The 27,313-nt window shown below is 33.5% G+C and overlaps 1 protein-coding gene across 1 annotated transcript in view; it reads left to right on the forward strand.

Annotated features, from left to right (window-relative positions):
- Hs3st-A (Heparan sulfate 3-O sulfotransferase-A) overlaps window positions 1–27,313 on the forward strand; it is a 155,120-nt gene that overhangs the window by 117,267 nt on the left and 10,540 nt on the right. The window contains exons 5-6 of the mRNA XM_014247350.3: window positions 11,788–12,205; window positions 12,335–12,550. Of these exons, the coding sequence (XP_014102825.3) occupies window positions 11,788–12,205; window positions 12,335–12,550 (634 nt within the window). The remainder of the gene's footprint in view (window positions 1–11,787; window positions 12,206–12,334; window positions 12,551–27,313) is intronic.

Raw genomic sequence — 27,313 nt, forward strand, 5'->3', positions numbered from 1 at the left:
ATACAAACACATATTACCATAAAATCGTGTTAACGGCGTGTTGTTTGAAGCAGATGATATGCGTTTAGCTGTCGAATAAATCGTTACTGTTTATTGCATAAACAAAATGTTCACACATGCTAAGTGCAAATATACACAAATACAAGCAACGACGGCAACCGTAGGCACACGCTCTAAAACATGCTTGTATATAGAAACATGCCAATAATAATAACAACGCCATTAAAGGCGTCACAGCGAAATGGTTAAACGACAGCGACGTTAATAAATACGTGAATACGCGAAATATTGTGTAAATGACAACAGCAACAAAATCCGCCGGCAATATTAGAACACTCATACGCCTTGGTGTAACATTAATTTCTAAAATGTTACCTATACGCAACGTAGACTCGGGCGTTGTGTTCATTATCAACAAAATGAGATGTCGACGCGCAACAAAGCCTCATGAAGCATGCATTATACGCAATGAATTATGCAATTTACGCGCTTTGATACGCTGATAAGATGCGCCGCCTGTCTGCCCGTCTAACAGCCAACCCATTGATTGCTCGCATCTGTCTTTAACGGCGCTGTGTAAGTGTGCGTGCTTGTATGGTATATGTGTGAGAGTTTGTATATGTATTTTTGTTTTTTACTTAAATAAGTATTCAACCACACGAACACCGCCAAACATCAAACACACACTCGCAACTTTATTTGCGCGAAAAAAGCGCAAAATAAAAACGATATTTATATGTAATTCATAAGAAAAAGAAATTTTTTGCTGCTATTTAATGGGATTTGTCGTTGCCGCCGTCTGAGTTGTTGAAAAAGACCTCAATTGCAAATGAAGTTATTTCCATTTGATGGCATAACGAGGGAACCCGCCATTTAGACACATTTAAAATGGGATTTACTCACCCATACACACGTACGAGTATGTGTGCCTCTTAATGTATTTGCTCTTATGTGTTCGCCTGTGTTATTAACATCTCTTTTAAATGCACGATTCATGTGCATTTTTCATGCCAGACGCCAGTTAAGTGGAGCAAAAGTTGAATAAAACAAAATAATAATAAATATAAGAAGTGGCTGCGAAAAAAGAAAAATTAGCATTCAGCATTTTTTGCATTTTAGAAAAATAACGCACGCGAATATTGCCTGCGAGAAGCACCAGCGAAAATAAAAGCATAATCTAAAACTGCTCTATTGTAGGTAGGTAATAATAAAGTAAATGTGCTGTAGCAAATTGCGGCAATAATTTTCAAAAACTAAAATCTACGAATATAAATTTTCACATGTGAAACAACATCTCGATTTATACTATTATGGAGGGGAATTTAGAGAGTCTGCCTTAAGTAGCAGTTATACAACTTGTATAACAATTTCTTATTCCTAAAGTAAAGAGTACATTAGGTAGAGTGGCTGTCAGACGACGCACCTAAGAGTACATTAAATTTGCCCCGAAGTTTGTAACACTCCAATGGAAGCAGCTGTTCATTTGTTGGAAGTGTCGATTTGATACCAATATATCATATACGTGTAGCTGTCATACAAACCCACCGATAAAAATCAGGATAAAAATTTTTATAACGGAAATTTTCGAAAGAACTATTTATTCTTTTGTCTACATTAATGTTAACGCCTCTAAAAGAGACCCTATTCGATATTATGCACTTATGACAGCGCTTCTTCCAATTGTCGATTTTTGGCATACCCTTTAGCTCTTTCAGCGATGTGCTTTTAATGACATCTATGCTTGTAAAACAATGGCTCTTTAAAGTTGGAGCATCGTTACAGTATTGTTTTTGGCCAGGAATTGACGAACAAGCAACGAAGTATGAGTTTTTAAAAAAAAAAAAATTATCAAGCTCATAAAAACACATCTAACCTTAGCGGCTGCTACAGAAAAATTAAACAATGAATGCATAGCTGAAAACTGTATTGTACTTCAGGGGCTTGTTTATCAACACAATAAAAATAAATTTTTGACAATTGGACTTTTCAAATCTGCTAAATTTTAATTTTATACTTGTAATTCCCGTTATTTTCTGAACACAACTCGTAGGTACCTATCAGACCACACTCGATATGAGGCTTGATTAGTTTTGCGTTACAAAAACCATTAGGTGGAGTCGGCTATTCTTACATTCTGATCAAATGTTGCTTACATCATATTTATTGTATTATAATTCCATCAATTTACTTTTTTTGATTTTTTGAAGATTTCTTAATATTATATAAGCGCCACATTTCTCTATGGGTTGAATAATATTATCAAATGTACTTGTGTGCCTTGTGTATAGCATCTTTATAATATTATCCTAAATTCTCTAGTTGATCTTAGTAATTGTTTTGGAGTTACAGCTGCGAAAATTTGCTCGCTCGAGGTCAGGTATATAGTCACTTAAAACTTTAAACGCGTTTTTTTCGAAACTGTGTTTCCGAGTTCGGTTGGTAAGATTTCTCGCGAACTACTCAACCGATCTTAACGAAATTTTACACAAGTCTTCAAGATATCCTTCACAAGGTCTTACATTCAATTACAATTATCTTCTTTCAATTACAATAAAAAAAAAGTCGAGAAATTTTTTAAACGTCTGCCAAAGATACAATTTTTACTTCCAAAACTTCCAAAATACACTAGCATAACTTGCTAGGCAACAAAATCAATCAGTTATTTTTAGCATGACATTTTCTAAATGTTTTCTAACTTTCGTGAAGGCTCCCTAAGGCATTGTTGATGGTGAAATGACTTATATATTAATTCGGCGACTGCATTTAGGTCGATATCAATTCTTTCAACTTTGATATGATATGCTTGCTGCTTAAAGGAAGTACCAGCAGACTTTTAAGTAAGAATGATGTTACAATCGTTGTTCATATTGCTTTAGGTACATACATAATAGCCTTCTTCTCCTTACCCCAGAAAGCATTTGCGGAATATTTAGGCATCAAGCCTGCATGGCAGATGGTATTTTCTGATGCCTGTTAGTGTCGCTGTTCGTATTGAGTGTTCGGGCGATTGAGTGTTAGTATGATTTCCTTATAACTCTAAATACCCTCTATAGATATAAGCGAATTTGAGTTGCTCCAAATTTTCTCACTTTCACTAATAATTCGTTTCTTTCATACTCTATCTTAGTTCCGAAAACACTTATCTGAATCCAATATTAATTATTATTAATAGCCAATGATATACTCTATTGTATAAATAAATAAAAGAAAGAACTGCAGTTGCTAAAACTAGCTGTTAAAAAGTTAGCCTACCATCTATAAATATGCTATTACTCTCCCTAAACTCTGGTCGCTTCAATTGGCGTGTAACTCATATAAAACATTGCAGTGGAGTAATAATTGCCAGCGCTTCGTCCGAGAGCATATGGCAAATTATTTATAATTAAGCACCGTAACACATCATTACGCAATCGTATGCTTAACGCCATGCAACTACAAGTGGCATTGAGTATAAGGCAACAAGAGAACAGTAGTCGTAAGCTAATAAAATAAAGAGACTGAGTGTAAAGTCGTAAACGGAGAGTGCTGAAGTTTTTGCTAGCTTTTCACACCTTTAACTCATATTTATTTATATAACGCGCAATATACGAAAACATAAATGTGGGATTATTTCTAGAAAATAATATGAGCTTTTATATTTTAATAACGTAAACCCTACAGCTAATCGAACTGTGGGAGAGTTTAGCGCTGCAGCTGTTGCATTTGGAACTTAAGGGTTATATCCACTTGCAAGTCAAAAAAAATTAGTTTTTTCATGCATTTTTTTTAAGAACGCTTTAATAATTAATTAAATAAAAATAGTGTACATTTACAAAAGTTACTGTACTTTACGAAGCGGCGATTCATTTTGAACAATTTTGAATTCTCTTAAAGCCGTAGCTGATCACTGAAAAATTGATAAAAAAATATTTGTGTCAGGTGATGAGAAAGATTTTTCTGTTAAAAATATCTCAAATTCAAAAATGAAAAAAATTTTTTAATTTAATTGGTAAATATAGATAGTGGTCGAAGGACTAGTCAAAATTTTAATTTTCCAAAAAAACAATTGGTTTTTTTCTGAAAAAAATTTACGCTTCAAAAAATTAAAATTATTATCAAACATTTTTTTTTGGATCATTACCTGACAAATATATCTGAGAAGGTCATGTGAAAATTTCAAGTCGACAAGTTCAGCCGTTTCGAAGACTTCGACTCTCAAAATAGTCTTTCGTGAAAATTTTTGGGATCCGAATACACTAGGTTGAAAATTCTTCCAAATATATCCGCTTCTATATGCCGGATCAACTACAAATAAATGGAGAATTCGTTATACATATATATTGAAATTCACATATACTATTTTGTGCTCCATCTTTTGAATAGGTGATTGACTTAGATTTTTTAATAAAAATATTTAAAACAATTTAATTTGTTTATATTCATATTTAATATAATTTATAATACTTAAATCTTCTGCTTAAAACTACTTCTGCAGCTAACAAAGCAAACCCCGTTTTTTTTCTTTTTGGTAGCGTATAGATTTTTCTACCATATAGTATGCACTAATACCCCCTTTATTTTATTCAATATGTATATTTTATACACTATTATATAATACAGTTATCCCTTTTTACATCCTATATACTTATATATACATTAGTTGACTCACAATAGCAGTTAAAATCCCTATTTATTGCCTGCTTTGCATAGTCGTCGCTTGGCTTCCTCTTGGCACTATACATTAAGCTCTGCATATACTTAATTTGGATTAGCGTTTTGCGTACCTTAACGAAATGGCTTTTGGCATAGAGAAAACATTGGCTCACAACATCTTTAAGTTTTTACACCGAACACGTAAACTATAAGCGGATATTTGCATGCACGTACTTACGTATGTATGTGCGTATGTCAATGTATTGGCGGTCACGTTTCTCCAACAGTTCCAGTTTAGTGCATGTAGGAAGTTTCTTAGCTAATCGGAGCACATAGCTACAAAATATTTTGACACAGTAGCAAAAACGCGCTTATTAATATATACAAATCACGTAATATTAAATGTTTTTCGGAAGATTAAGGTTTATACATTATGTTGTAGTAGTAGTATGGAGTTGTAATATCAGTTTTTGGTAAGCCAATGTCACAAAACTTAATAAGGAAAAGCATTAGTAAATATTTTATTATCATCCATGGCAAATTATTATGTCTTACTGAAAATTTCGTAAAGGAAAGAGCTACACTAGAATTGTCATTTTGTAGATAGATCTTAATAATAATATTAAGGGAAACATGTAGTGTGAAATTAAAAAAATAAGCGATTTTTTTTCAAATTTCGATAAGTTGTTCCTTTAAAAATAATGTACTAAAAGCTTAAATCGATATTTCAAATAGTTTTTGAGTTACAGACTTCTAAATTGTAGCCGTTTAGTTCAATCAGTTCGTTCGGTATATTATATTTATACAGGGGGTTTTATCAAAACTTTATTTCTGTAATTTGCTTGAGTAATTACCCGGATACAAATGAATAATTTTTCTGTGTACTCTCTATATAAGGTTCTACAAGATCAAAAATCACCAAAATTTTGGTTAAAATTCAACTATTTTTTTTAACACAAAGCATACATACTGTTAAATAGTTAACAAATTTCTTTAAATCTTTCAGCCCGAAGCTTGGTGACCATCCAAGTTAGCTTTTAGGACCTACAAAGAACCTAACCTCGAAAAATGTTGCAATATGAGGAACAAAATAATACTTTGCATTTAAGAATGAACTCTTTAACAGTTAAATTCTTTATTTTACTATATAATAATTTAAAAGTATACTTTCTTAAATAATAAAAGAATCATTAAAAGCATTGAAAAGAAAAAATTAGCTGTTTTCTCTTTAAGATCACGCACACTCTCAATATTAAACTGCCACACAGAGTATTTTGTGGGTCAATGTGTCACAGCTGACATGCAACGCACATTCTTGCACACGTAAGTGAGAAAACGACAATAAAAGGGTGGGACACGAGAACGGTGAAATTAAAAGGTGGAAAGTGAATAATGATAAAAAAAAGGGAATAAACGAAATTGCTGGCAATAATGCAAGTGAAAGTGATTGGCATACTCACTTGTTGTTGTTATTGTTTTTACTTAAGAATTTAAGTTGACCACGTGTGGCACAACCACTTGCCACATACGTTGTATGCCATTAGCAGCGGCACTTGCAACCAAGACGCACCTCTTCTCGGTAGCAGCAACCAGCGGCTTCCTGCAACATGCTTTAAATGTTTAATTAATTCCATAATAAATGTTGCATCCTTAGCCTCAATAGGGAGCTAAGCGCGCTCAAAGTAAAGCCATTAACACCAGAAAATTTACACGCTCGGTGCTGGTGGTTGCGTCATCGGCGCTTGGTCGACGATTCGTTGGTGTTAAGCAGACACAATTTCTCTATGTCAGCAGGTGCGAAATTTTTAGATATATATATAAAACAATATATGTATGTATATATTAGGGTGGGTATAAAAACGAATATTTTATTCGCTTGGTACTCTGAAAAATAGATTCTTAGACACCGCTATAAGCTCTTAATTGTAACGGAAAGACCCTCTACACTACAGTTTTCTATTTTTTCTTACTATCAGATAGAAAAATTCAAAATTCCTATAACTTGAAAAAATACCTCGTTTCTCAGATTTTGTTTGCCGTTTGATTATTTTGAGGAAAATTGTTTTTTTTTTTCTAATGAATTTTTTAACTCAATGAAAAAAATCATAAAGCAAACTCTTAGTTTTGTAGGAGATTTACGGTGTAGAGCTCATACTTGAAGAAATTTGCTTAGTGGTGTCTATGAACCTATTTTTCAGAGTAAAAACGAAAAAAAATCGTTTTTTTACCCAACCTAATATATACTTATATTATATAAGTGTAAGCGCATTTATCTACTAACTTATTTATGCCAGCATATATACACACATATACCTTTATCCAGGTAGATACATTGTTAGTTGTGTGTGTAGCTCAACTCAAGTAAATTGGGTGACTCCATTACAGTGCAATGACGTCGCCGGCTGTCACTTGCGAATTGTTGTTGTCGCATATCGAGCAGCTTCTGATGACTCTGACTAACGTGTCGTCGAGATTCGCCAGCGGCAATTTTCCCATTGCTGCTCTGCTGCTTGCTAAGTGCTAGCGCATTGTTATTGCTATCGCTGCAAGGCAAACTGTATATTAACCCCTTTACATAGCCGACACGTAGGTGCACTCATTTACACATACATACACACACACATGCATAATTATGCTAAAGACACATAGCCGTGCATACACACACTCACATAAGCACGTGCTAGCGAATAATGGCACCAGCACTTTCTTTTATGCTTTTACGCTTTTATTTTCTATGGTTCCCTTATTTTCTACCTTCTTTTACTATCCTAATTTTTTTTTTTACTACAAACAGTTCCTTGCAAGTCCCGAGTTTGCCCTAATAAAAACAACAATAAATTTGCTAGCTTTTAGCGTATTTGTTGTTGTTATTGCCATTTTCATTCTCATTTTCATACCGTCTCAGTCTTGCATTCTATTTGCTGTTATTGTGGCTGTGCGCTCCTTTAAACTCCTTGTGACCACAAAATGGGGGAAAAAGAAAAAAAGCCGAAATTGTAATGCAGGAATGCTGAGTATATGCTTACAACTGCGCTTATGTGTGGGTAAGTACTCGGTGCCAGCATTGCATAAGTGTTATATAAGTATGTGGCACATGTGTCTGTGCCGACACATATTGTTGGATACTTGGCCAGGTTCTACAGGCGCGAACAACTTTATTTCCAGCAACATACACACACATATACACTTCAGTTGTATAACTTACTTGCTGCTTCTGCATTGCCTTGGCGTTCGCTAACCGGCAATTTTTCTACGCATTCCTATATATACATACATATACACATATATACATACATATACACATACATACATATATATACTCATATAACGAAGAAGTATGTATGTATGTGCATTCATTGTAATTTTATGTCGCCCTCAAGTAGTTCTTCTAGCCCTTGCACTATACCGCCACAATCACACATACTAAGCCACCCACACACTTAAAGAGTTGCTACACACTCCTTGCCACCTTTGTAGTAAATATTTTGAAGTTGTTTGTTGAAAGCCTTAACTACGCGCCGCTTGTCTAATTGCTAGTTGCCGTGTCGTTGTAAGTGACTTTTACTCTTTGACGTTAGACAAATTTGTGTGTGTGTGTGTATTTGTATGTTTGATAGTTACATCACAGCGTGCACTTCTTTATAGAATACGCACATCTGCTTACATACATGCTAGACATTAAACACATTTTAGTCATTAACGTTGCCACACGTATGCAATACACACAAACATAATTACAGCTTGCAACTGGCTGGGTGTGTGTATGTGTGCAAAGTGTTCGCCTCGAGAATTACGTAATTATGATTAAGGCACATTTTACATGTGTGTTTAAGTGGATTCTCCAACTTGGGCAGAAGCATTTCTTTATAGAGTAATTTAAAACGATTAGAAAGTGAATGGACGGGCAAGCGGTTGTATATATGTATATAATGTTGTTAATGTGTTAACTTTAAATTTAAAAATATTCTAAATTATTATTATATAACAAAAAACAAATTACTTAAAAAATTTAGTTCATATACTTAGTTTTTTTTTTTTTTTTTTTTTTTTGTATAAATATTATTTATTTGCAATATGTTGAGGAAAAATTTAGATTTTATTTTCAAACATATAATTTGGTGTCCATAAAATTTTCTCATAAACGTTTTCTAAAAATACAGAGTATAAACTAGAGTTGTACTAAATAACATAGCAGAAAGGTATGCTAGATTTTACTCAAAACAGAAAATATGTGACCTAAGTGGTCAAATTCCATAAATGTGATAGTCAAGAAATATTAGACGCGAATGAGAACTATAGGGCTAATTTTAGAAAAGAAGAAAGCAAAAAAATGTTAACTTTGGTTGCACCGAAGCTATGATACTAGCCATTAAAATGGAACTTCGATATTTTATAGTCGAATCTAATCTAATTGGTATGTGTAAAAATTTCAAAACTTTTGAACAATTGGTTAGTTACATATTGTATTTTAAGTAAAAACATAAAAGCGACAAAAAAAAATTTTGTTTGTTACAAAAACTGCAAGTTTTGGAAACAACATGTTGCTGATACTATAAAGTAATTAAAGAGGGATTTCTGAGCTGCGCGTCAGACGAAGGGATAAACATTTATCCGGCAATACTCTATTAAATTCTCTACATACGTAAGAAATCGACGACGGTGAACCCAATGTGCGTTGAAAAGAGACTATTTCGGGTGACAACAACAAAAAATACACAAAGTGTTTTTGGTAAAATTAAGTTGCACGATAAAGTTGAGAACACATAGATAATAAAAGAATGTGTCGGACATTTATTATATTTTCGGTTTAGTAAAAGCTCCGTGCAAAGTAGGTGCCGCTCGAGATCACTATCGACAGATTCACAGTGTTAAAACTCAATAAAAACTATGGCAAAATAGCATATGACTGACTTTTTCTACCATTCCATACACCTCACCTTTCTCAGGCTTTAAAAAAATGCTTGCTGTCAGGGAAAAGAAGAGTGAGCGACGATACTGAAGTATATTTCAGGGAAAAACAAAAAAAAAACACAAAAATGGTATAAAAATTTGAAAAAAAAAGTTTGTCTTTATTTAAACCGAGACAAATATATTATTATACTCTTAATTCCAAATTAGTTGTAAAAATGAAAGCATGCCGTTATTTGGCTTTAATATGGTGGCTTTCGAGGAAAAGTGGCTTTAGTATATTTGACCCCTGCAGTATATTTGAAGCAGAGGTTTTTGCTATTATTAGGCAACTCCATATGTAATATCTACGTGGACTGTCAAGCAGCAATCAAGGCAATAACCTCGTTTTAGATATCAGCGAAAGGGCAGTAGCATTAGAATAGAGTCTCGCCAAGGACAAGCAAATTCAATTCTAGTGGGTGCTAAGTCATCGAGGGCGACGATATATTGGACGCGACTGGCAAGAGTAGTTTTCGGCTATCAATCAAAAATATGACCGACATTGCTAAATTCACGCATTGTTTATATGACGTTCTCGATCTTAATGATGACTGCTCCACACTGGTTAAGGACCAAGGCTTATTAGCCTATCAGATTCGTCTAACCTAACGCAATCAAATGAAATATTTATTTTCGTAATAATGATATACCAAGAGTAAGTTAGAAGTTATTGAATTGTAGATGCTATCATTAAGTGCTTTTAAAGCAAGTCATAATTTATAAATCTCTTAGAGTCAAATATTAAAGAATTGAAGTAGTAATAAATGAAATGCGTGATTAATACTAGTAGTTAAGGTAAATTACCGCTTTGTTTTATTTATATTTTGACTTTCTTTCATCGATCTTGTATCACCTTGACATTAATATGACAAATCAGTTTCAATCCGAAATGTTTATATCTTGCGGCAGTGTCGTTATTATATAGGTACGTATGGTATATGCGTTCACCTGTAAGTTCGCTTTCAAATCGCATATTTCATTTAAATTCCGAATGTCTTCAATTATGTCAATCAACATGCCTACATATAAAGCCAATTAATTAACCAAATGGATGTGAGTTTATCAGCGAAACTTTTTGCTGTTTGAAAGTCAATACGGAGAAATGCATACACACGCATAGCTATTGTACATATATAAACGAATATTTATACCTAACAATTATTAAGGTGAGCCGAATGGCACAAAGAAAAATATATTAAATTAAATTTAAGTAAAAAAAATTCAAATAATAAATTCGGAGTTTAAAAAAATTACCATGATTTCTGCTATTGAAAAGTATATCGCTTAGTTTAACTTATTTCGAGTTTTTTTGATTTAAGCAAAAATCGAATTTTGACAGGTTGAAAACGAGTAAAATTTAAGGTAAAATTCCATTTTTTAAAGAAACGCCGCGATTTTGTCTATTTGTGATTTTGACCGTAGATCACTGTACTGATAATATCTTCTAGTTTAACGAGAATTTCCTTTTCGATTTCATCCACAGTGAAGACTGAAATCACTGCAGATTTGGAGGAGATAGCAAAATTTGTTTCAAAATTACTCTTTTTAAATGTTCAATCAAAGCTTTTATAACAAAAATTAAATTAGCTACCCTAATGTACATTACAACTGCTCTAATTCTTACAAAAGCATGTATTCAAATGAGGGTACACCAAACTACTTCACCTGCTGTCATTTAGAATGATAATAGTGACTTTTGGTTCTTAATAGAATTAATGACAGCTGGATAGCATTGAAGAGCATATATTAATAAGTCATTAATATAATGGTAGCGTATCGATTGATACGTAATCTATATACTTATAAACACATGCGGATTTCAATTTATTAATTAACATATTTATAACTAGAATAAGAATACAGTAGAATAGAGGAATATGATATAATATGGCGGTAGACTAAAGTAGCTTAAAAGATTAAAAGCTGTGAGATTGATGCTCTTGTTTAAGATATAGATAAAACCTAAGTTATTGTTTTCAAATTAGCACCTTTAAGTTTATTCAATTTATGCCACTTCATTATAGTGTTATAGATATAACTTTACTTATACAATATCAAGAGCTTTACAACCACTGCCTCTTACATATTGAATGCTTTGGTACGACAAAAAACAATTTAAGTTTATAATAATTAACTACTTAAATTCCAAAATAGATTTTAAATTCCAACTCAACTAATTTACACACTCATTTTTGCTTCTTCCAGATGGTTACCAAAATCTGCAATGCGGCCAGTGGGGCCTGACGCCTCGCACACCGACTGCATACTGGTTGTTGGTGTCTCCCGTCCGAAATTAGCTGTAGTCTTTCTAACAGTTATGTTAATATCACTATTCCTCACCTTCCATGTACTGTACGATAGCGCTGTATATAATATACAAGCAGCACAAGTCCTCACCGAACGTCATCGGCTGCGTTTGTTGAGCAGCGCGGGTGGTAGTGGTAGTGCTGGCGCTAATAACATCAACAATAATCATTTACCAGAATTCATCAAACCCGCCGCAGCTGCTGTGGCTGCGGCAGCAGCATTGGCCGCTGTACCCTCCTCGAATCAGATTAATCATCCAATGGTGTTTCCTTCGAATCGTGTGCACTTTCCGAAAACGAGCCGACGATTGCCGCAGGTAACATATGTTAATAAACTGCAATTTTAGTTATTAAACATTTTTTGTTTCAAATTCTGATTTTGGCAATACTTTTCACTTTTTTAAATTAAATTTTTTGTTTTAATTTTTCAATTAACTCTCTTTCAGGCTCTTATAATCGGCGTTCGAAAGTGTGGCACACGCGCTCTCCTAGAAATGCTGTATCTTCATCCTCGCATACAAAAAGCCGGTGGCGAAGTTCATTTCTTCGATCGTGATGAAAACTACATGAAAGGATTGGAGTGGTATCGCAAGAAAATGCCACACTCGTTTCGTGGACAAATTACGATCGAAAAGAGTCCCAGTTACTTTGTGTCCCCAGAGGTAAGAATATTTATATTAAGAAGTAGGCAAGAAGGCTTTATTGGCAGCAAAGTAAATTGTGTGCAGATATCCAGTTCCCAAAGGAGGAATTATAAGGGAATTTAAAAAAAAATGTTTTTATCTTTTATTAATCAAATCAAATTTTATGTGGTTTTTCCAAATTTAAGCTCTTAACTGAACTGCCGATTAATGGTTTGAAATTTTATTATTGTCAACTCTGAACCTCATATGCCAGAGTCAATTATAACCACCTTCTTACCTACAAGTATGTTGCCAGATTTATACTACGCCCTGCTTCATCTTTGCTACTCTTCCCTCGCTGAGTTTATTTGCGCAGTTCGTTATTTCTCACTAAACTTTTGATATTTGGAGATTAAAACTATACTTTTTCTCGCTTATTGATTTCTGTTGGGTATTTCGAGCTGCTAAAAAAGTTTCTGTTAATTGAGAAATAACTTCCTAATTGTTTATGACTTCTGTGTCATTTATAGATTGAGTCGCTCTGCGGAAAATTGTGCAATAAGTTTTTCTTAGTTTTTAACTAGTTATGTTGAAAAGTATTTATATAGAGAAGTTTTGATTTGGTGTAAATAGCAACTGGCCTTTGTCATTTTAGTTACCTTTTGGCTAAATGAGGTTGAAGTTTATGAAAAGAAAAAATATTAAGTAAGTTCATAATATTCTTAATTGGGATAGAAATACTTGTAGGTCAGGCAGCATAAACGTAATAAACGAATTAAATAAAAATTAATATATATATAGGGAAGAACTAGGTTAAAACAGAACAATTTATAGGTGGATGCGGTCGAAATTATAGTGTGAGAAGAGAATCTTTCAAAATTGTAACACCATTATATTTGTTAAAGAAATTCTGAAAATGTGAACTTTAATTTCTCATTTCTATTTTTGGATTTTATGTACAAACGGAAATTATAGCACACTCTTAATAAAGACTGCAAAGTCTTTGAAATCTTCCTGAATTAGTCTACGAGTTTTAGTAAAACGAATACATGAAGGGAAGGTAATTGAAAAACTGTGAGTAAAAATTTGTTTACTCTTTGATTGTACGAACCGTGGTCCATAGGTTTTTTTCAAGCATGTGGTTTTCAAGAAGATATATAACGCATATAGTTTAGTGTTATGACCATGAGTGTAGAGGCCGCTTCAGCTGGCACATTTAAATTCCAACCGAGAGGCCCAACTTTCGTTCACTTTTTGTAGCAATTGGAGCTATATGCCAACAATAGCGCGCCGACTATTTTGTTCCAAAACGTCAATCGTCTCGGGCATCTGCATAGACAAGCGACATCACATAACCTTAAAAAAAAGAGTTTTAAAACTGTTGAATCGCACGATATGGTAGGCCACTACACAGTCCCAAGACGCGAGATAATGCTCTCAGCAACAGTTGCTTTTAATAAATTTATTGTTTCATTGGTTGTGTGACATTTAGCGCCGCTTTGTTGGAACCAGGCACGAAAAAGTCATTAATCTTGGCTCTATAGCTTACCACGTTGACTTTAAAATTAGGGAAGAAATATGGACCAAGGACTCCTTCTGCCCATAGAGCACACCAAATATTGACTTTTTGAGGATGTAACGGCGTCTCAACAATAGCATGTAATGAACCCATCAACCAAAAGTGAGCTTAATCGCTAATCAAAATTTTCTTGTGTAAATCGGAGTAGATGTCCATTGTTTTGTACGAGTTGCAAATGTTGTTCCGCAGTGCTATGAAATGGCAAACCAAACTGAGTATAAATCAAGTAACAGCTATTGACAAGATTATTTTATATAAAAGTTTCACTAAATATTCAAGTTTAACAGGTGGCAACTCTTTAAAAAAGTATTGTAAATTGTAAAATTACATATTGTTTCAACGTTTTATGCTCATATTGCAATAATCAGTTTCTTTATTAATTTTATTGAATTTAAATTTTTAAACAAATGGCAACCTTCTTCCGAAAATATTAGAAACTTTATTGATTAATTTAGTTTGATACTAATATTGTGGTTACGATTTTCCTACGAATTATATATTTTTAAAATTTAAACAAGTGGCAACTCTCTGCAAATGTTATCAGCTGTAAAAAATTGAATTATTAGAGTTTGATATTACTATTGTAATCGTTTCTCAAATGAAGTATATTTTAAAAATTTTAAACAGGTGGCAGCCCTTTTTCAAACACATTATCAGTTGTAAGCATTCTCAAGATTCTCGAGTTTGGTAGTATAATTTTAAATATTATAGAAATCAACTCAGCCTCTCTCTCTCTGTGGTGGGGGGTTACACTATTAATATACTATACGACTAAACTTGAAGAAATTTTGGAGGGCTACTTAGAATCCTCCATGCATTGAACAGTAGCGAAACAAAACCCCATTTGTTTAGAACCCGTTATACTTAGATTTAATAAGGAGCAAATTTTCATCTAAAATATGTTAAAGTTACTTCCTTTCAACTACTTAACAACTTAAAATCTTCACTAACTTATTCATATATTTGTTATCATAACGCCACATATCCAGCGACATGAAATAAGAAGAAACACACCAGCTCATGTACATTAGTATTCTGTGTATAATTTAAGTTTCACCACCACTTTAGCGCAGATAACGCCCAATCCCACTTTACTTGTGCCTTGTCTGCACTGTTCAATCCACCGTAATTATTTTCGAGCAACAACTGGCGATTCATTCACAATCTGCGCTGTCGAAATTTCACGCTTTAATATTTCAGTTTATAATTAAAAATATTTTCTGCCAACTTGATTGTAAAAGCTGCTGCAAGTCAAGCTAAGAGCTTAAATGAATATACAAGCGTAAACACAAATACAAATTGAAACGCCAAGCTGCGGGGGGAGAGGAGGAGAACCGAGTGAGCAACACGTTTGAAATTCACTGACCAACAGCATTTAAAGCGGCCACAATGATTGGCGCAAAGGGAAAGGCGAGTATGAAGGTAGAGTATGAGTGGAAGGGTGAGAAGAGTGCAACACACATTGGCGCCGGATTGTATGCTATAAATTGCACTTTGCGAAAGAGCTGCATATGTGTAGTGTATGTGAATTAATATGTTTGTGTGTGTGCGCCGATGTATGCTCAAAGTGTCTGTTGCATGCATCAACTGGACAACAGCGCAATATGGGAGAGATGGAAAAAAAGTACATATTACTTATACAGACATATGAGAGTACATAACTGTGACCGCATACATATGTATACGGTATGTGTGTACGCTAAAAAGTGCAGCCCACTGACTGTGAGTTAGTGAGCGCAAGAAGATACCCGACAACTGGTTGGCATGGGCGTTTACAGAAAATTACACAGAACACAAAAATTCAGTTAAAGAGAATTTCAAATGTGCACACACCCACACACAGACACAACCACATACAAACGCACATTTCTATAAATATTAACTCTGCTGAAATGCAACAGCAAGGCAGCTCTATGAAAAGTGGCAGACACAGCATCGAGACAATAAGGAAAAATAAACGAAAAACAAGAAAAAAGAAAATGAAATTGCCGCGCTGAGTGGCATAGCAAAAGCGTGCATAAATTCTACTTATGTGTACATATATAAATATGTATACATTTATATGTGTATTTTTACATGGGCTCATAAAAAATTGCATCTGTTAGCAATAGGAGCTTCAAAGTTTTTTGCCGCCGCTGTCCATTTGCGGCGCAAAAATTGAATTAACACAAATAAAGCACTTATTCACTACGGGCGAAATGGCTGAGTGCATTGCGCACTTTTCGTCAAAAACACAGACATACATATATAATTTCATGTAGCATATTACTCTAAAAATTTTAAATGTACATATACGAAATTACTTTATCACATGCAAACACATTCATATACACATGCTCATACGAATATTATTCAGAAGTGAATGCGCTTAAAATTTAAGAAGTGTGTAAAAGCTCTCACACTTAAAAGTGCAGCTTAACGGTTTATAAGCTTCTTAATAGCGTAATCGTTAGTAATTGGTCTCAAGTGTGGACTGAGTTCTTTAGCAAATATTATCTTTTGTCTGCAATAACTATTGATGGAAAATATCATATATAAGGTATATAAAGAAGATTGGTCTTCTCTTTTACATATATTCGCGTTGATTAATATTAGCTACCAAGGTATACTCGCTATTTAGAAAATCTTTTCTTAGTTTGACAATTATAATTTAATTTTTATCTGAGATGTTGTACGAGTTCCTCGAGAGCTCAATTTGTCTTCCACTAAAAAAAAGTAATATTATTTTTTTATACCAGTTATATATAGTTTGCCACGCTGTTTGTAATACCCTAAAGGTACCGTCGAATACCCGAAAAAATATATACATAAATGATCAGCATGACGAGCCTAATCGATTTAACCATGCCCATCTGTCTGTCCGTTCTGTCTGTATGTACGGCAACTACTCCCTCATATTTTGAGATCTCGATCTAAAATTTTGCACACTCCCTTTTCTTCTAGCTAAGCTACATGTTAGTCGAAACAGCCGATATCGGATCACTACAGCATATAGCTGCCATACAAACTGAGCGATCGTAAACAAGTGCTTGTATGGAAAGCATTTTCATTTGACGAGATATCTTCAAAAACTTCGGCATGGATTATTCATAGTTTCATAAAATATTGGTCAACGATTATAGTTGGGTTCACACATTTTCCAAAGATTTGTTTAACAACATAAACCTTCATTTGGATACAAAGTCAAAGTTCCTTTAGGTAAAAACAAAAAAAAAAAAAGTTTTAAATCATCTTCCAAAATATGTACGGTATAATTACAAATTTTATGTGCTGGGTTTTCATTTTCCCAAAAATAAATCACGAAAAGTAATTTTTCTATCTCTACGGGTACTTCCCCTCTTAAACAGTAGGCCACTTTTGAAAAATCGACCATTGTGATAGAGACTTCACTTTAGTCAGTTGAGAACTGAGCACATCATTCTGCTCTCCAGCTTTTGAAGGCTAGATTCACTGTAAATGATAATTTTAATTATATCGATAGGTAAGGAGATAGTCCTATGTTGATGGTCTGAATCTAAATGAGTCGTAGTGTTATGGGTAAATAAAATTACATCTTGATATAAGATCTATAAAACGTCATTTTTACTATATTTACGAAATTCTGGGGTAAAATTAAGTTCCTTCATAAAAAATTGTAATATATGATACATTAGGATCTGAATATAAAGAATGTATGGCGAACTCTTAAAAGAAAAAAAAACTATATATATATCTATATATTCCTATACATAATAATCGCCTCAACCTTTGTTAAATATTGCCCCAATTACTCTATCGCCGAGATATTTGTGTTAAAAACCTTTGATATTATCCGTAAAATGGATGGTAACGTCTTAAAACTTCTAGAGTTTAAACGAAGGCTCTGTGCTGTTGAAGGGAGCACTTCTAACTTCTGATACTTAGTAGAGTAGCAAAAACAAAAAGGGAACACAGTTGTCTTATCATACTCCATTCACTTACTGCTTACATGCTTGGTAAAAACAGTTTGTCCTCCTCCCACAGCGCTCTAATATAAGCTTAGCTTTATTACGTCGATTTTATATAAATTTCACACACTTCACATAGAAGACGCGACTTCGCACACTTCATGCATCTAACACTAAAAGCAAACACTTTTAGGTGATGCCGCGTGTTTGCTGAATGTTAATGCATATCAATTTCTTTACAATCTGGTAGCATGTAAAACGCTCGCTTCTCGAACTGGTAAATTGAAAGTGATGCAGATAAATTTCATATCAAATGAAGTCATGAAAGTGATTGAAAATATTACAAAAGAAACTACTAAGAGCTTCATCCATAATCTAGGAACTCACATGTTAGTGCAGAAGCATATATGGTATACAGGGCGATTGAAGCTGATTTGGCACATTGTACTAAAGTTTGGTTATTATTTTGGATAAGCGAGTTGAGGGGCAAATTTCGGAGGATATGAAATATTGTAATACTGGAAAACTCACATTTTTTGTCATAAAAATTTTTAAAAAACATAAAAAATATTTTAAGTTTTACAAAGATATATATATATACTTGTATATATTATACTATAAGACCCTTCACAAATACAAAATATTTCTTACGACAAGATGATTTTGATCGGTCAGTTCATATAGCAACTATGGTATATGCTATATTGGTCCAATCGAAATAATTGCTTCGAAAATTACAGCATTGCCTTAGATAATAATCCATGCCGAATTTCTTGAAGATATCTCGTCAAGTGAAAAAGCTATCCATACAAGCACTTGATTCCGATCGTTCAATTTGTACATACAAGTATGACAGCTCACCCTATAGCATGGTCCGAAATTCGCGATTCCGACAAATGAGCAGCTTTTTGCAGAAAATTGATCAACGTTTCAGATTGATATCTCAAAAACTAAGGGACTAGTTCGCATATATACAGACGGACAGACAGGCGGACATGACTAAATCGACTCAGCTCGTCCTGCTAATAATTTATATACTTGTGTATTTTACAAGGTCTCCGACGTTTCCTGCTAGGTGTTTTAAAACTTCGTGGCAAACTTAATATACGCTGTTAAAAATATAATGAATTTAATAAAATTCCAATACAAAAAGAGTTCACTCTAAGCACCCTGTATGTTTGCAGCATAAGCTTAAAGCAATACACCCAAAAGCAACGACAGCTAGAAAGTTGTTGCTACGTGCGTCAGACAGTGCTTAGCTAACCTAATAGTCACTCAGTGTCAGTTGATATCTGGAAGCAAATATATGTTGAATGTCAGTTTAATGAACTACTCACAACGGAAAGTGGAAAACGTTGTCGGCAAAATTCGGAGTCGGAGCAATGGCATAAAGTTGTGCAGGAACACAAGTCGGTCACACATCTATTACGGAAAGCAGCAGCTACTGGTTGAAGCGTTCATTAGTCGCGAAAGCTGCGCACTCTCTACCTTAGCTCGCTGCCAGCGGTTACTCACTTGTCAATTTAGTGCATTCGTTGGTGGTTGAGCCTTTCGCAAGCGTTGACTTGCTTAACGCAGCTTGCTTAGTGAGAGGCTAAACTTTGTTGCACGCTGCCATCGCTCAAACCAACTGGTATATATTCCGCCCACTAGCGGTGCATTTATACAACACAACTAACATGCCGTGACAGCCATGAAATTGCAAAGCTCTGAAGTATAAAAAATTTAGTATATTCTAAAACTTTGTTGGGTGGATGGGGGCACGGTCGAGCGCCGTGTGGCAACCCCAAAGCTGTTGCATTCTGCCATGGCGCTGTTCTCTAGGTAGTGGCTTGCCTTAGTTTTGCAAATGTCATAAATCTTCATTAATGCGATTATTAATATTTATTGTCGAAGCTGTTGCTTGGCTGCTTGAGTGCCAAAAATAATGCAACTGAACACCCGTTGATTGTGATCCTTTAAAGTTTTTAGTTTTCGTCGTAGAAAACTTTGAATTTATGCATTTCAGTCGCGCATGTCTGTTTTCATCGCGTGATTGATGAACTTGGTACTTGTTCAATATTATTGATGTTGAAGCAAAGTAGTTATTGCTCCTTTGGTTTTATAGTAAATTTTATAAGTGAGAAGAAGTGAACTTAATTTAAACAATTAGCATTGTGTTTTAATTAAGTACTTAAGTCTGCTATAAGTAGAGTTTAGTTTTTGCCATTTCATAGGAATCTAAACCAACGAGTTATTTTCTGCACTGAAAGGCATTCTTATAAACTCATTTTGTGAAAGCAATATGTAGGTGTACATTCACAGGGAGAGACATTTAAAAAACTGGGCCACTTACAACAACGACAGCCGAAAACCACTTTTAAACCGCGATGAGCCGGCGTAAATGGTGGCCAAACTAGCATTGTCATTTAGAAGGTTTTGCTGTGGTTTTGATGAAATTGGCAGGGAATCATATATAGCTGCTAACCTACAATCAAGCTCTTACTTCGGACCAGTACTGTGAGCAATTGGACCGTCTGAGGAAAGCCAACGCCCAAAAGCGACTAACACTATGGTGCCTCACTCATTTCTAAAGGCCTGCTAGAAGTTCCAGAAGCTTGCTTAGGTGGCTCTTATGCATCCATGATATAATCTGGAAATGGTAACAAGTGTCTACTACCTGTTCTGGCCTGTGGCGAACAATTTTGCTGGTGAAAAATTCGCCTCAAGAATTGCTGTCCCATTTTTTTCCAATAGGGACGCAAGTTTCTATGAGAGTGACAGTAATAAATTACCGTTCAAATGGCAACAAGTTATCGAACCGAACGGTGTATATTTGACCCAAATTTGGATCATTCTGACTTTGGTAAAAAAAAACTTCCCTTAAATGCAAAAATAATGGACTTATCGCATCATTTAGACTTTAGTTATACTCGTATACATATTAATAAAAGGAATGCTACTAAAGGAAAATTATTGGGTAAAAAATTTAGGCCGTTGATTACATCCAACACAACAGGCTGCATTCTACTTGGACATGTGTTTTAAATTTGTGAATGTACATAATCTTTAATACATGTCATCGGAAGTATGTTTAAACATATAATCGTTTAGCCAAACCATTTAAAATTGTAATAACAGGAGTATATTGGTTTGAAGGTTAAAGCAAACATTATATAATTTGTTTATTATTCGAAATTTTAGAATCGATTTGTTGGATAGTGGAAGTTCAGTAAACAAAAAGGCCATTTAAAAAGCTCTTTACTTCCATTAATTTTCAAACATTGTAATTGATGTACGTTTGAGAAATTGATGTATCTTCAGTTGCATCCCTTTTTGTGCCAACTTATTTATGAAAAAGTTATAATAAAAAACACATATAATTTTTTTTTTATTTTCTGATCTGTTTTAGTATTGATGAAGCTCTGTAAATCAAACTTGTAAAATAAAACTTCTTTCATTTCCGATATATCAATTTGATTTATAGGTTTTTTCTAAATAAAAAGTCAGCTTCATTACAAAATCTCGGATTACCATTTATAACTGTAAAAATTAAATTGGTTTATTTTACATGAAATAATTTTTGGTTGAAAAACCACAATTTTTTTTTAAATTTTCGTTTAAGCTAAGTGAGGGTACTTATAAATTTTTATACACAAACGCACATATGCTATATTCGAACATTAAATTTATAAAGAATGAGGTATTATTGTGCAAATATGAATTCTCACGCGTGAGTGCTTCAAATTAATGCCGAATCCCAAGCGTGACATATTCTTGATTTATTTGTCATACATTGCAGCATAATCAACTCCGTTATTTAGTGCAACGATGTATATCGCATCATTTTTACACGCACATATACAGTTAAACATATTTACATTGATGTTGATATAAATTTATCTCTCAAATTGTATATATATGTGAGTAAGTTTGTGTGTGCAGTTATTGTAATCAACACAAACTTATTGATTGGTAAATGTGAAAGCGTTGTAATTGCTGCCAATCCGCGTTGGTTTAATTAAGCTGAAAATGAAAATGTTCACATGCACCAATCTGTACTTTTTATTGGTTGCCACAATGCATTGGAATCAGTGAAATTTTCCGCTGTAAATTCATAAATTATCCCAATTGCCACACTTGTAGTTTGCAATAATTTTCCATGAGAAATTATAACAAGAGGACATTTTGTTATTGCAGCGTTTTTTTTTTTTTAATTTTAAATTTATATGCGAAATTAATTGATTATTTAAGGGGGTATCCTGGCCTTATTTTTATTTAATTTTATTTTTTTTAAATTTTTTAGATAATTTTTAAAGTGTCGTAAAAAAAAAGCAATCAATATTTTTACGATAGATTTATTAATCAGTTATTAATAAATGTTACAGAAAAAAATATAAAAAACTGGCAGCTGATGAAGTGGGCTTGAGACCCAAAAAATTGGCACATGAGCATAGCCATGATGTCAACCCTCCTAGTCATCTGAAATGAAAACAAAGATTATCAATTTGCAATGATGTTGCAATTGTATGAAGTGTGATGAGTAAAAAAAAACAATTTTGACCAAATGGCGAATATTTGAAAAAAACGATTTTTTTTACAATTTGTTTTTATACTTTCGTATTTTTTTAAAATAGTAAAAACTGAAATTTTGGGATGCGTCTAGTTCATACCCGAGAGAGATCTATAAAGAAGATATTCTGAAAATTTCAAATAAATCGGTATAGTAGAACTCGAGAAATCGTGGGTATCTTATTGAAAAATTCTGGTCTGAGAAAACGCATTTAAGTTTCGCATAAAGTCTTTTGTTCGATTAGACCCAGCCGAACCAGCTTAGAGGCCCATCAGTAAAATGTCTATATCTCCGAAAATAATTTAAATTTTCGAAAATCCTCTCATAGACATATTCCTAAATAGTTAGACTTTGAAAATATAAAAAAAAGTTTGAAATTCTACACTAGATTACCCCCTTAAAGGATTTTATGTTAAATGCTAAATTCTTCATTAATGCTAGTTAGTGACTTTGTAACTTAGGTAATTTTGTTTAGGAAATCATGACCAGAAAGGTGTATCATCTAAGTACCTCTGACTCCTAAAAAATTTAAATCATTCTAATGTTTTAAATCTAACTTCTATATTTAGAAGCTCAGAAGTGGTTTTGTTGCCTTTCATATAAAATCAATTTTGGATATATTTTTATATTTATATCGGAATAAAACTTTGCACAAATAGCGCGTTTAAGGAATGTGGTGTCCTATTGGCCAAAAATTGCCGAAATCACCATCTTTCATTTTTTGGGTCTCTGCATATTTTTCATTTTCTGTCGTTGTGAAGAGCCGCTACACCAAAAATTTTATTTTGTGAGTAGTTATTTAAATATTTAATAAAAGCATTTCTTTCAGCTTTGCAAATTTGTTATAACTTTAATTATTTTTCAAAATGTCCATTGTTATATAATAAAAAATATTAAATACAAAATTCAAAATTGATGGAAAAGCCAAAAAAAAAAAAAATTGCCATCAAAATGTTTGATACTCTCTTTTTTAATACTATTAAAAGATAAGCTTCAAAACTTAATTTTGTAATTTTCAATTGCATGCATTGCTCTTTAAAGCATTTCATTTCCAAATAAAACTAAATAAAAACATCGCAATAGAAGTGCTAAAATTTAATTCAATTTCAAAATTCCAATTAAGAGAAAAGAACAATTGAAAGTTGGCAAATATCCAAGAAACTTCACCATTTCTTACTATTTTTACGGTTGCGTGCACAAAATACAAAAAAGTAGTTGTTTTTGCCAAATATGAAAATATTTAAAATAAATGAAAATATGTTGAAATATGACTATAAATAGAAATTGAAAAACAATAGCATTTTACAAATTGAATAAATAAAATATGAACGAACAAGACGAGATATTTCCGACACATGCCATACTGCAACAAACAGTTATTTAACAAGGAAGTTGTCATACCTAAGTACACAAATGTATATTCGTCGGGTCATATGCACATATATATACAAATGAATACACCTTGTACATATTTATTATATTATATATTAAAAGATACTCATAAAGTAAGGAAATAATGCTAGTTAGCTTGTTATAACGTTCTATTTAATCCTCATGCCGCTCTTTTTGCGAAAATTGTGGAGCTCTTAATTGTATTAATAATTTTTAGAAATAATACTTTTTAATACTGTAATAAATTATACAAGCTAAAGACGGTAATACCCGTTTAACAAATATTGCATTAATCTTGGAAAAATCATTTTTTATAATTGATATATATAAGAGAAATTTCTAAAGCAAATTTAACTGCTTAGTTGAAGAATTTTGAAACTTTCTACACCAATTCCGAATTCACGAAACTTTTTTAAACAAAATATTTAAAAAAAAAAGTATCTGCCATATACAAGTATATCGTCTTTTTTTATACTTCGCTAGTTCGATGAATAAAAATGAAATTTTATTTGAAGTTCAATGTATGCTATCTCTATCATACTAGAATAGTACTGACAGTTGGTGAGCAATGAGCGATAACCTTAAATTCAATATGTACTCACTAAACAATATGAAATAACGGAACTATGTCCTCCAACTTCTTTAACAACTAAACTACGAAAGAAGTAAATTTTGTAGCTACGACCGTTCGACGGATTCCACAATAGTCGGGTAACAACTGTTAGTTCCATGATTATAAAAATAAAATATAACCTCTATATTTTATATTTGCAGGGTTTTATATATTTTAGTACAAAATTATTTATACAGTTCTTTCATTAAACAACCCTGTATAGTCTATATATAAGATATTTAGCTGTGGAACACTTACTTATACCCTTTGAACTGTCGTAGGCTTGCTAAAAAAATTGCCATTGCTAGTTGTAATCTCTTATGGTAAATGCATAATTATTTATATACCGTATATTATTGTAAGTGGGCACCAATTGAAAAACACAAAGACAACTAAAAATCATTTCACCAAATTCTGGCAAACTTTCAACGCTGCTTTCTTGTGCTTTAGTCTGCCAAAAGGTCGGCTGTCACAAACGGAGCTTCTCAAAATGCTCACCCAGCGTTGTATGCTTTTTGGCAACACCGTTAGCTGTCAATTAATTTACATGTCTACCGAGTTCAATTGGGTTCAATTTGTCGAGCAATATATTTGCTTTTTATGACTGCACAAACAGCCGCTTGTGTCTGCATAAGCGAACTCAATGGCCAAAATGACTGACTGTCTGACTGCTTGGCTGGTTGCGGCCATTGAATGGATTAAATGGCTCACTTGTTGCCAGACGCTAAATTTGTAACTTTTCAGCACACAGCACAAATGAGGCGTTTGTTGCATATATTTTAGGGTTGAATAATAAGTAAGGAAGAAATATATTGTATGTTAGTTGTAGTTGTAGTAGTTTGGCTTTAAAGATTTTGTACGCTTGGCAGATTTTTTTGCTGTATTAACTCAACCGTACTTTTATTTACTTTGATATTCATTAGTCTGGTAGCTGTCAGCTGTCTGTGCGCTCTTATTAAATATTTTATTTCATTAAGTTAGCGGCATAATCCTTTTGTCTGCGTTGGATTGACCCGATTACATGCATTCCTTGCCACCCTTGCTTTGCTTGCTCTTTTACTATGCTTTTTTCCGCTTGGTTTTATAATTGTTTATCGTTATTGTGCTCGTCAGTCGCAGCCACAGGCAGCCAGTGCATTGGCCAGCCAGTTAAAGAGTAAAACGAGTTGTCAGCGCCTAATTATATGCTAGGCAAAGCGCCGTTTTCATGCTGATCCAGTTCATGCACCACAAAGCAATTAAACGGGGGTGCGCTCGAAAGCCAATTTTATGCATTCAACGTAACGTTTATGACATCGCAACGCGATCGCGACTATTCAACGGATATTTGGGTCAGTAATTAGCAGCCGCTTGTAATTGTATAATGAGCGTTTGTCCTTGAAACATTATTGCATAAACGGCGATTCAATATCCATCTGCTCGCTGTTGTGCTAGCGTGGGCGACGGCAATTAAAAAAAAAATTATATATAGATATATATTTGTTTCAATTTTATCGGTGTTGTTGTTATATGTGCACTCTTTGCATGCCGTTTTGCAAAGGATTGGTATTTAAAAATTGAATTCATGGCGCCCTTTAAGTGTTTTTAATTAGAATTAGTTGACAAGTCATGCATGAATCTGGGCGTTGTTAGAGTGGTCAGAAGGTATAGTTAGCGTATATCGCGTTTTGACGGTGGAAATAATGTTATTAAAAAATTAATTGCAAGCATTCAAGCTGAGTGCTTTGCTGATTGATTAGGGTAGAGTGAAATGATAGGTGATGGCATAATATTTTATTTTTGTTAAGTAACAAGTAGTTTTTGGTGTATTTCTTTTCCATTCAGAAATATTCGAAGCAAGATTCATAATTACTCATTATAAAATTGAAAATGATTATATTTTGGTGGAAATTTCTGGTGAATATACTCTCGCTGAGAAAATGAGCCATAAGTGGTTTGCACGATTTAAAGGTGGTGAGTTTGGCTTCGAAAGACGGAGGACAAGGAACAGGAAGCAAAACCCGATAAAGACTGTTGTCCAATACAATAACAGTTTGCAGAATCTTTTGAAGTCACTCAAGCAGCCATTTCAGAACGTTTCATAGAAGACAGATACATTCAAAAAGTGAGGAAATTGGGTTCCATATGAGTTCAAGCCAAGAGATATTGCAGAAAGATTTTACATGTCTAAAATGCTGCTAAAACGCCACAAAAGAAGGTCGTTTTTGCATCGGCTTGTGACTTTTGTTAAAAAATTTAACCACTACGATAACCCTAAACTCTAGTGATCATATGTTAAATCTGACCAACCGCCCAAATTAACGGCAAAGCCGAATATTAATGACGCCAACGTAATGCTCTGTTTTTGGTGAGTGAAACCATTAACAGGACGCTCTGCAAATGTATCAAAGTGATTTCCGGAAAACGACTGGCATTTGCGACTAGACACAATACAATAATTTTCGATCTTGACAACGCTTGCCCTTATTTTGCAAGAGCGGTTAAAAACTATTTGAAAAACAGTGGCAGATATTTCACCGTGAATACCGTTTGTTTCAGACTTCTGCGCTTTAACCATTGCCTAAAATTATTAATTAGGTGTTTTTTTTTGGTTAATGGTGCGCGCGGTCTGCGCCTGGAGGTATCACAGACTCAAACATTCATTTACTATGAATCCAATATGTTTCCTTGATATATCTTAAAAGCATTTATCTCGAACTGAGCAATACCAACTTTGATTTTATAGATTTGTCGTTTGAAG

This window comes from Bactrocera oleae, chromosome 4, assembly GCF_042242935.1.
Source record: "Bactrocera oleae isolate idBacOlea1 chromosome 4, idBacOlea1, whole genome shotgun sequence".
Taxonomy (NCBI): Eukaryota; Metazoa; Arthropoda; class Insecta; order Diptera; family Tephritidae; genus Bactrocera; species Bactrocera oleae.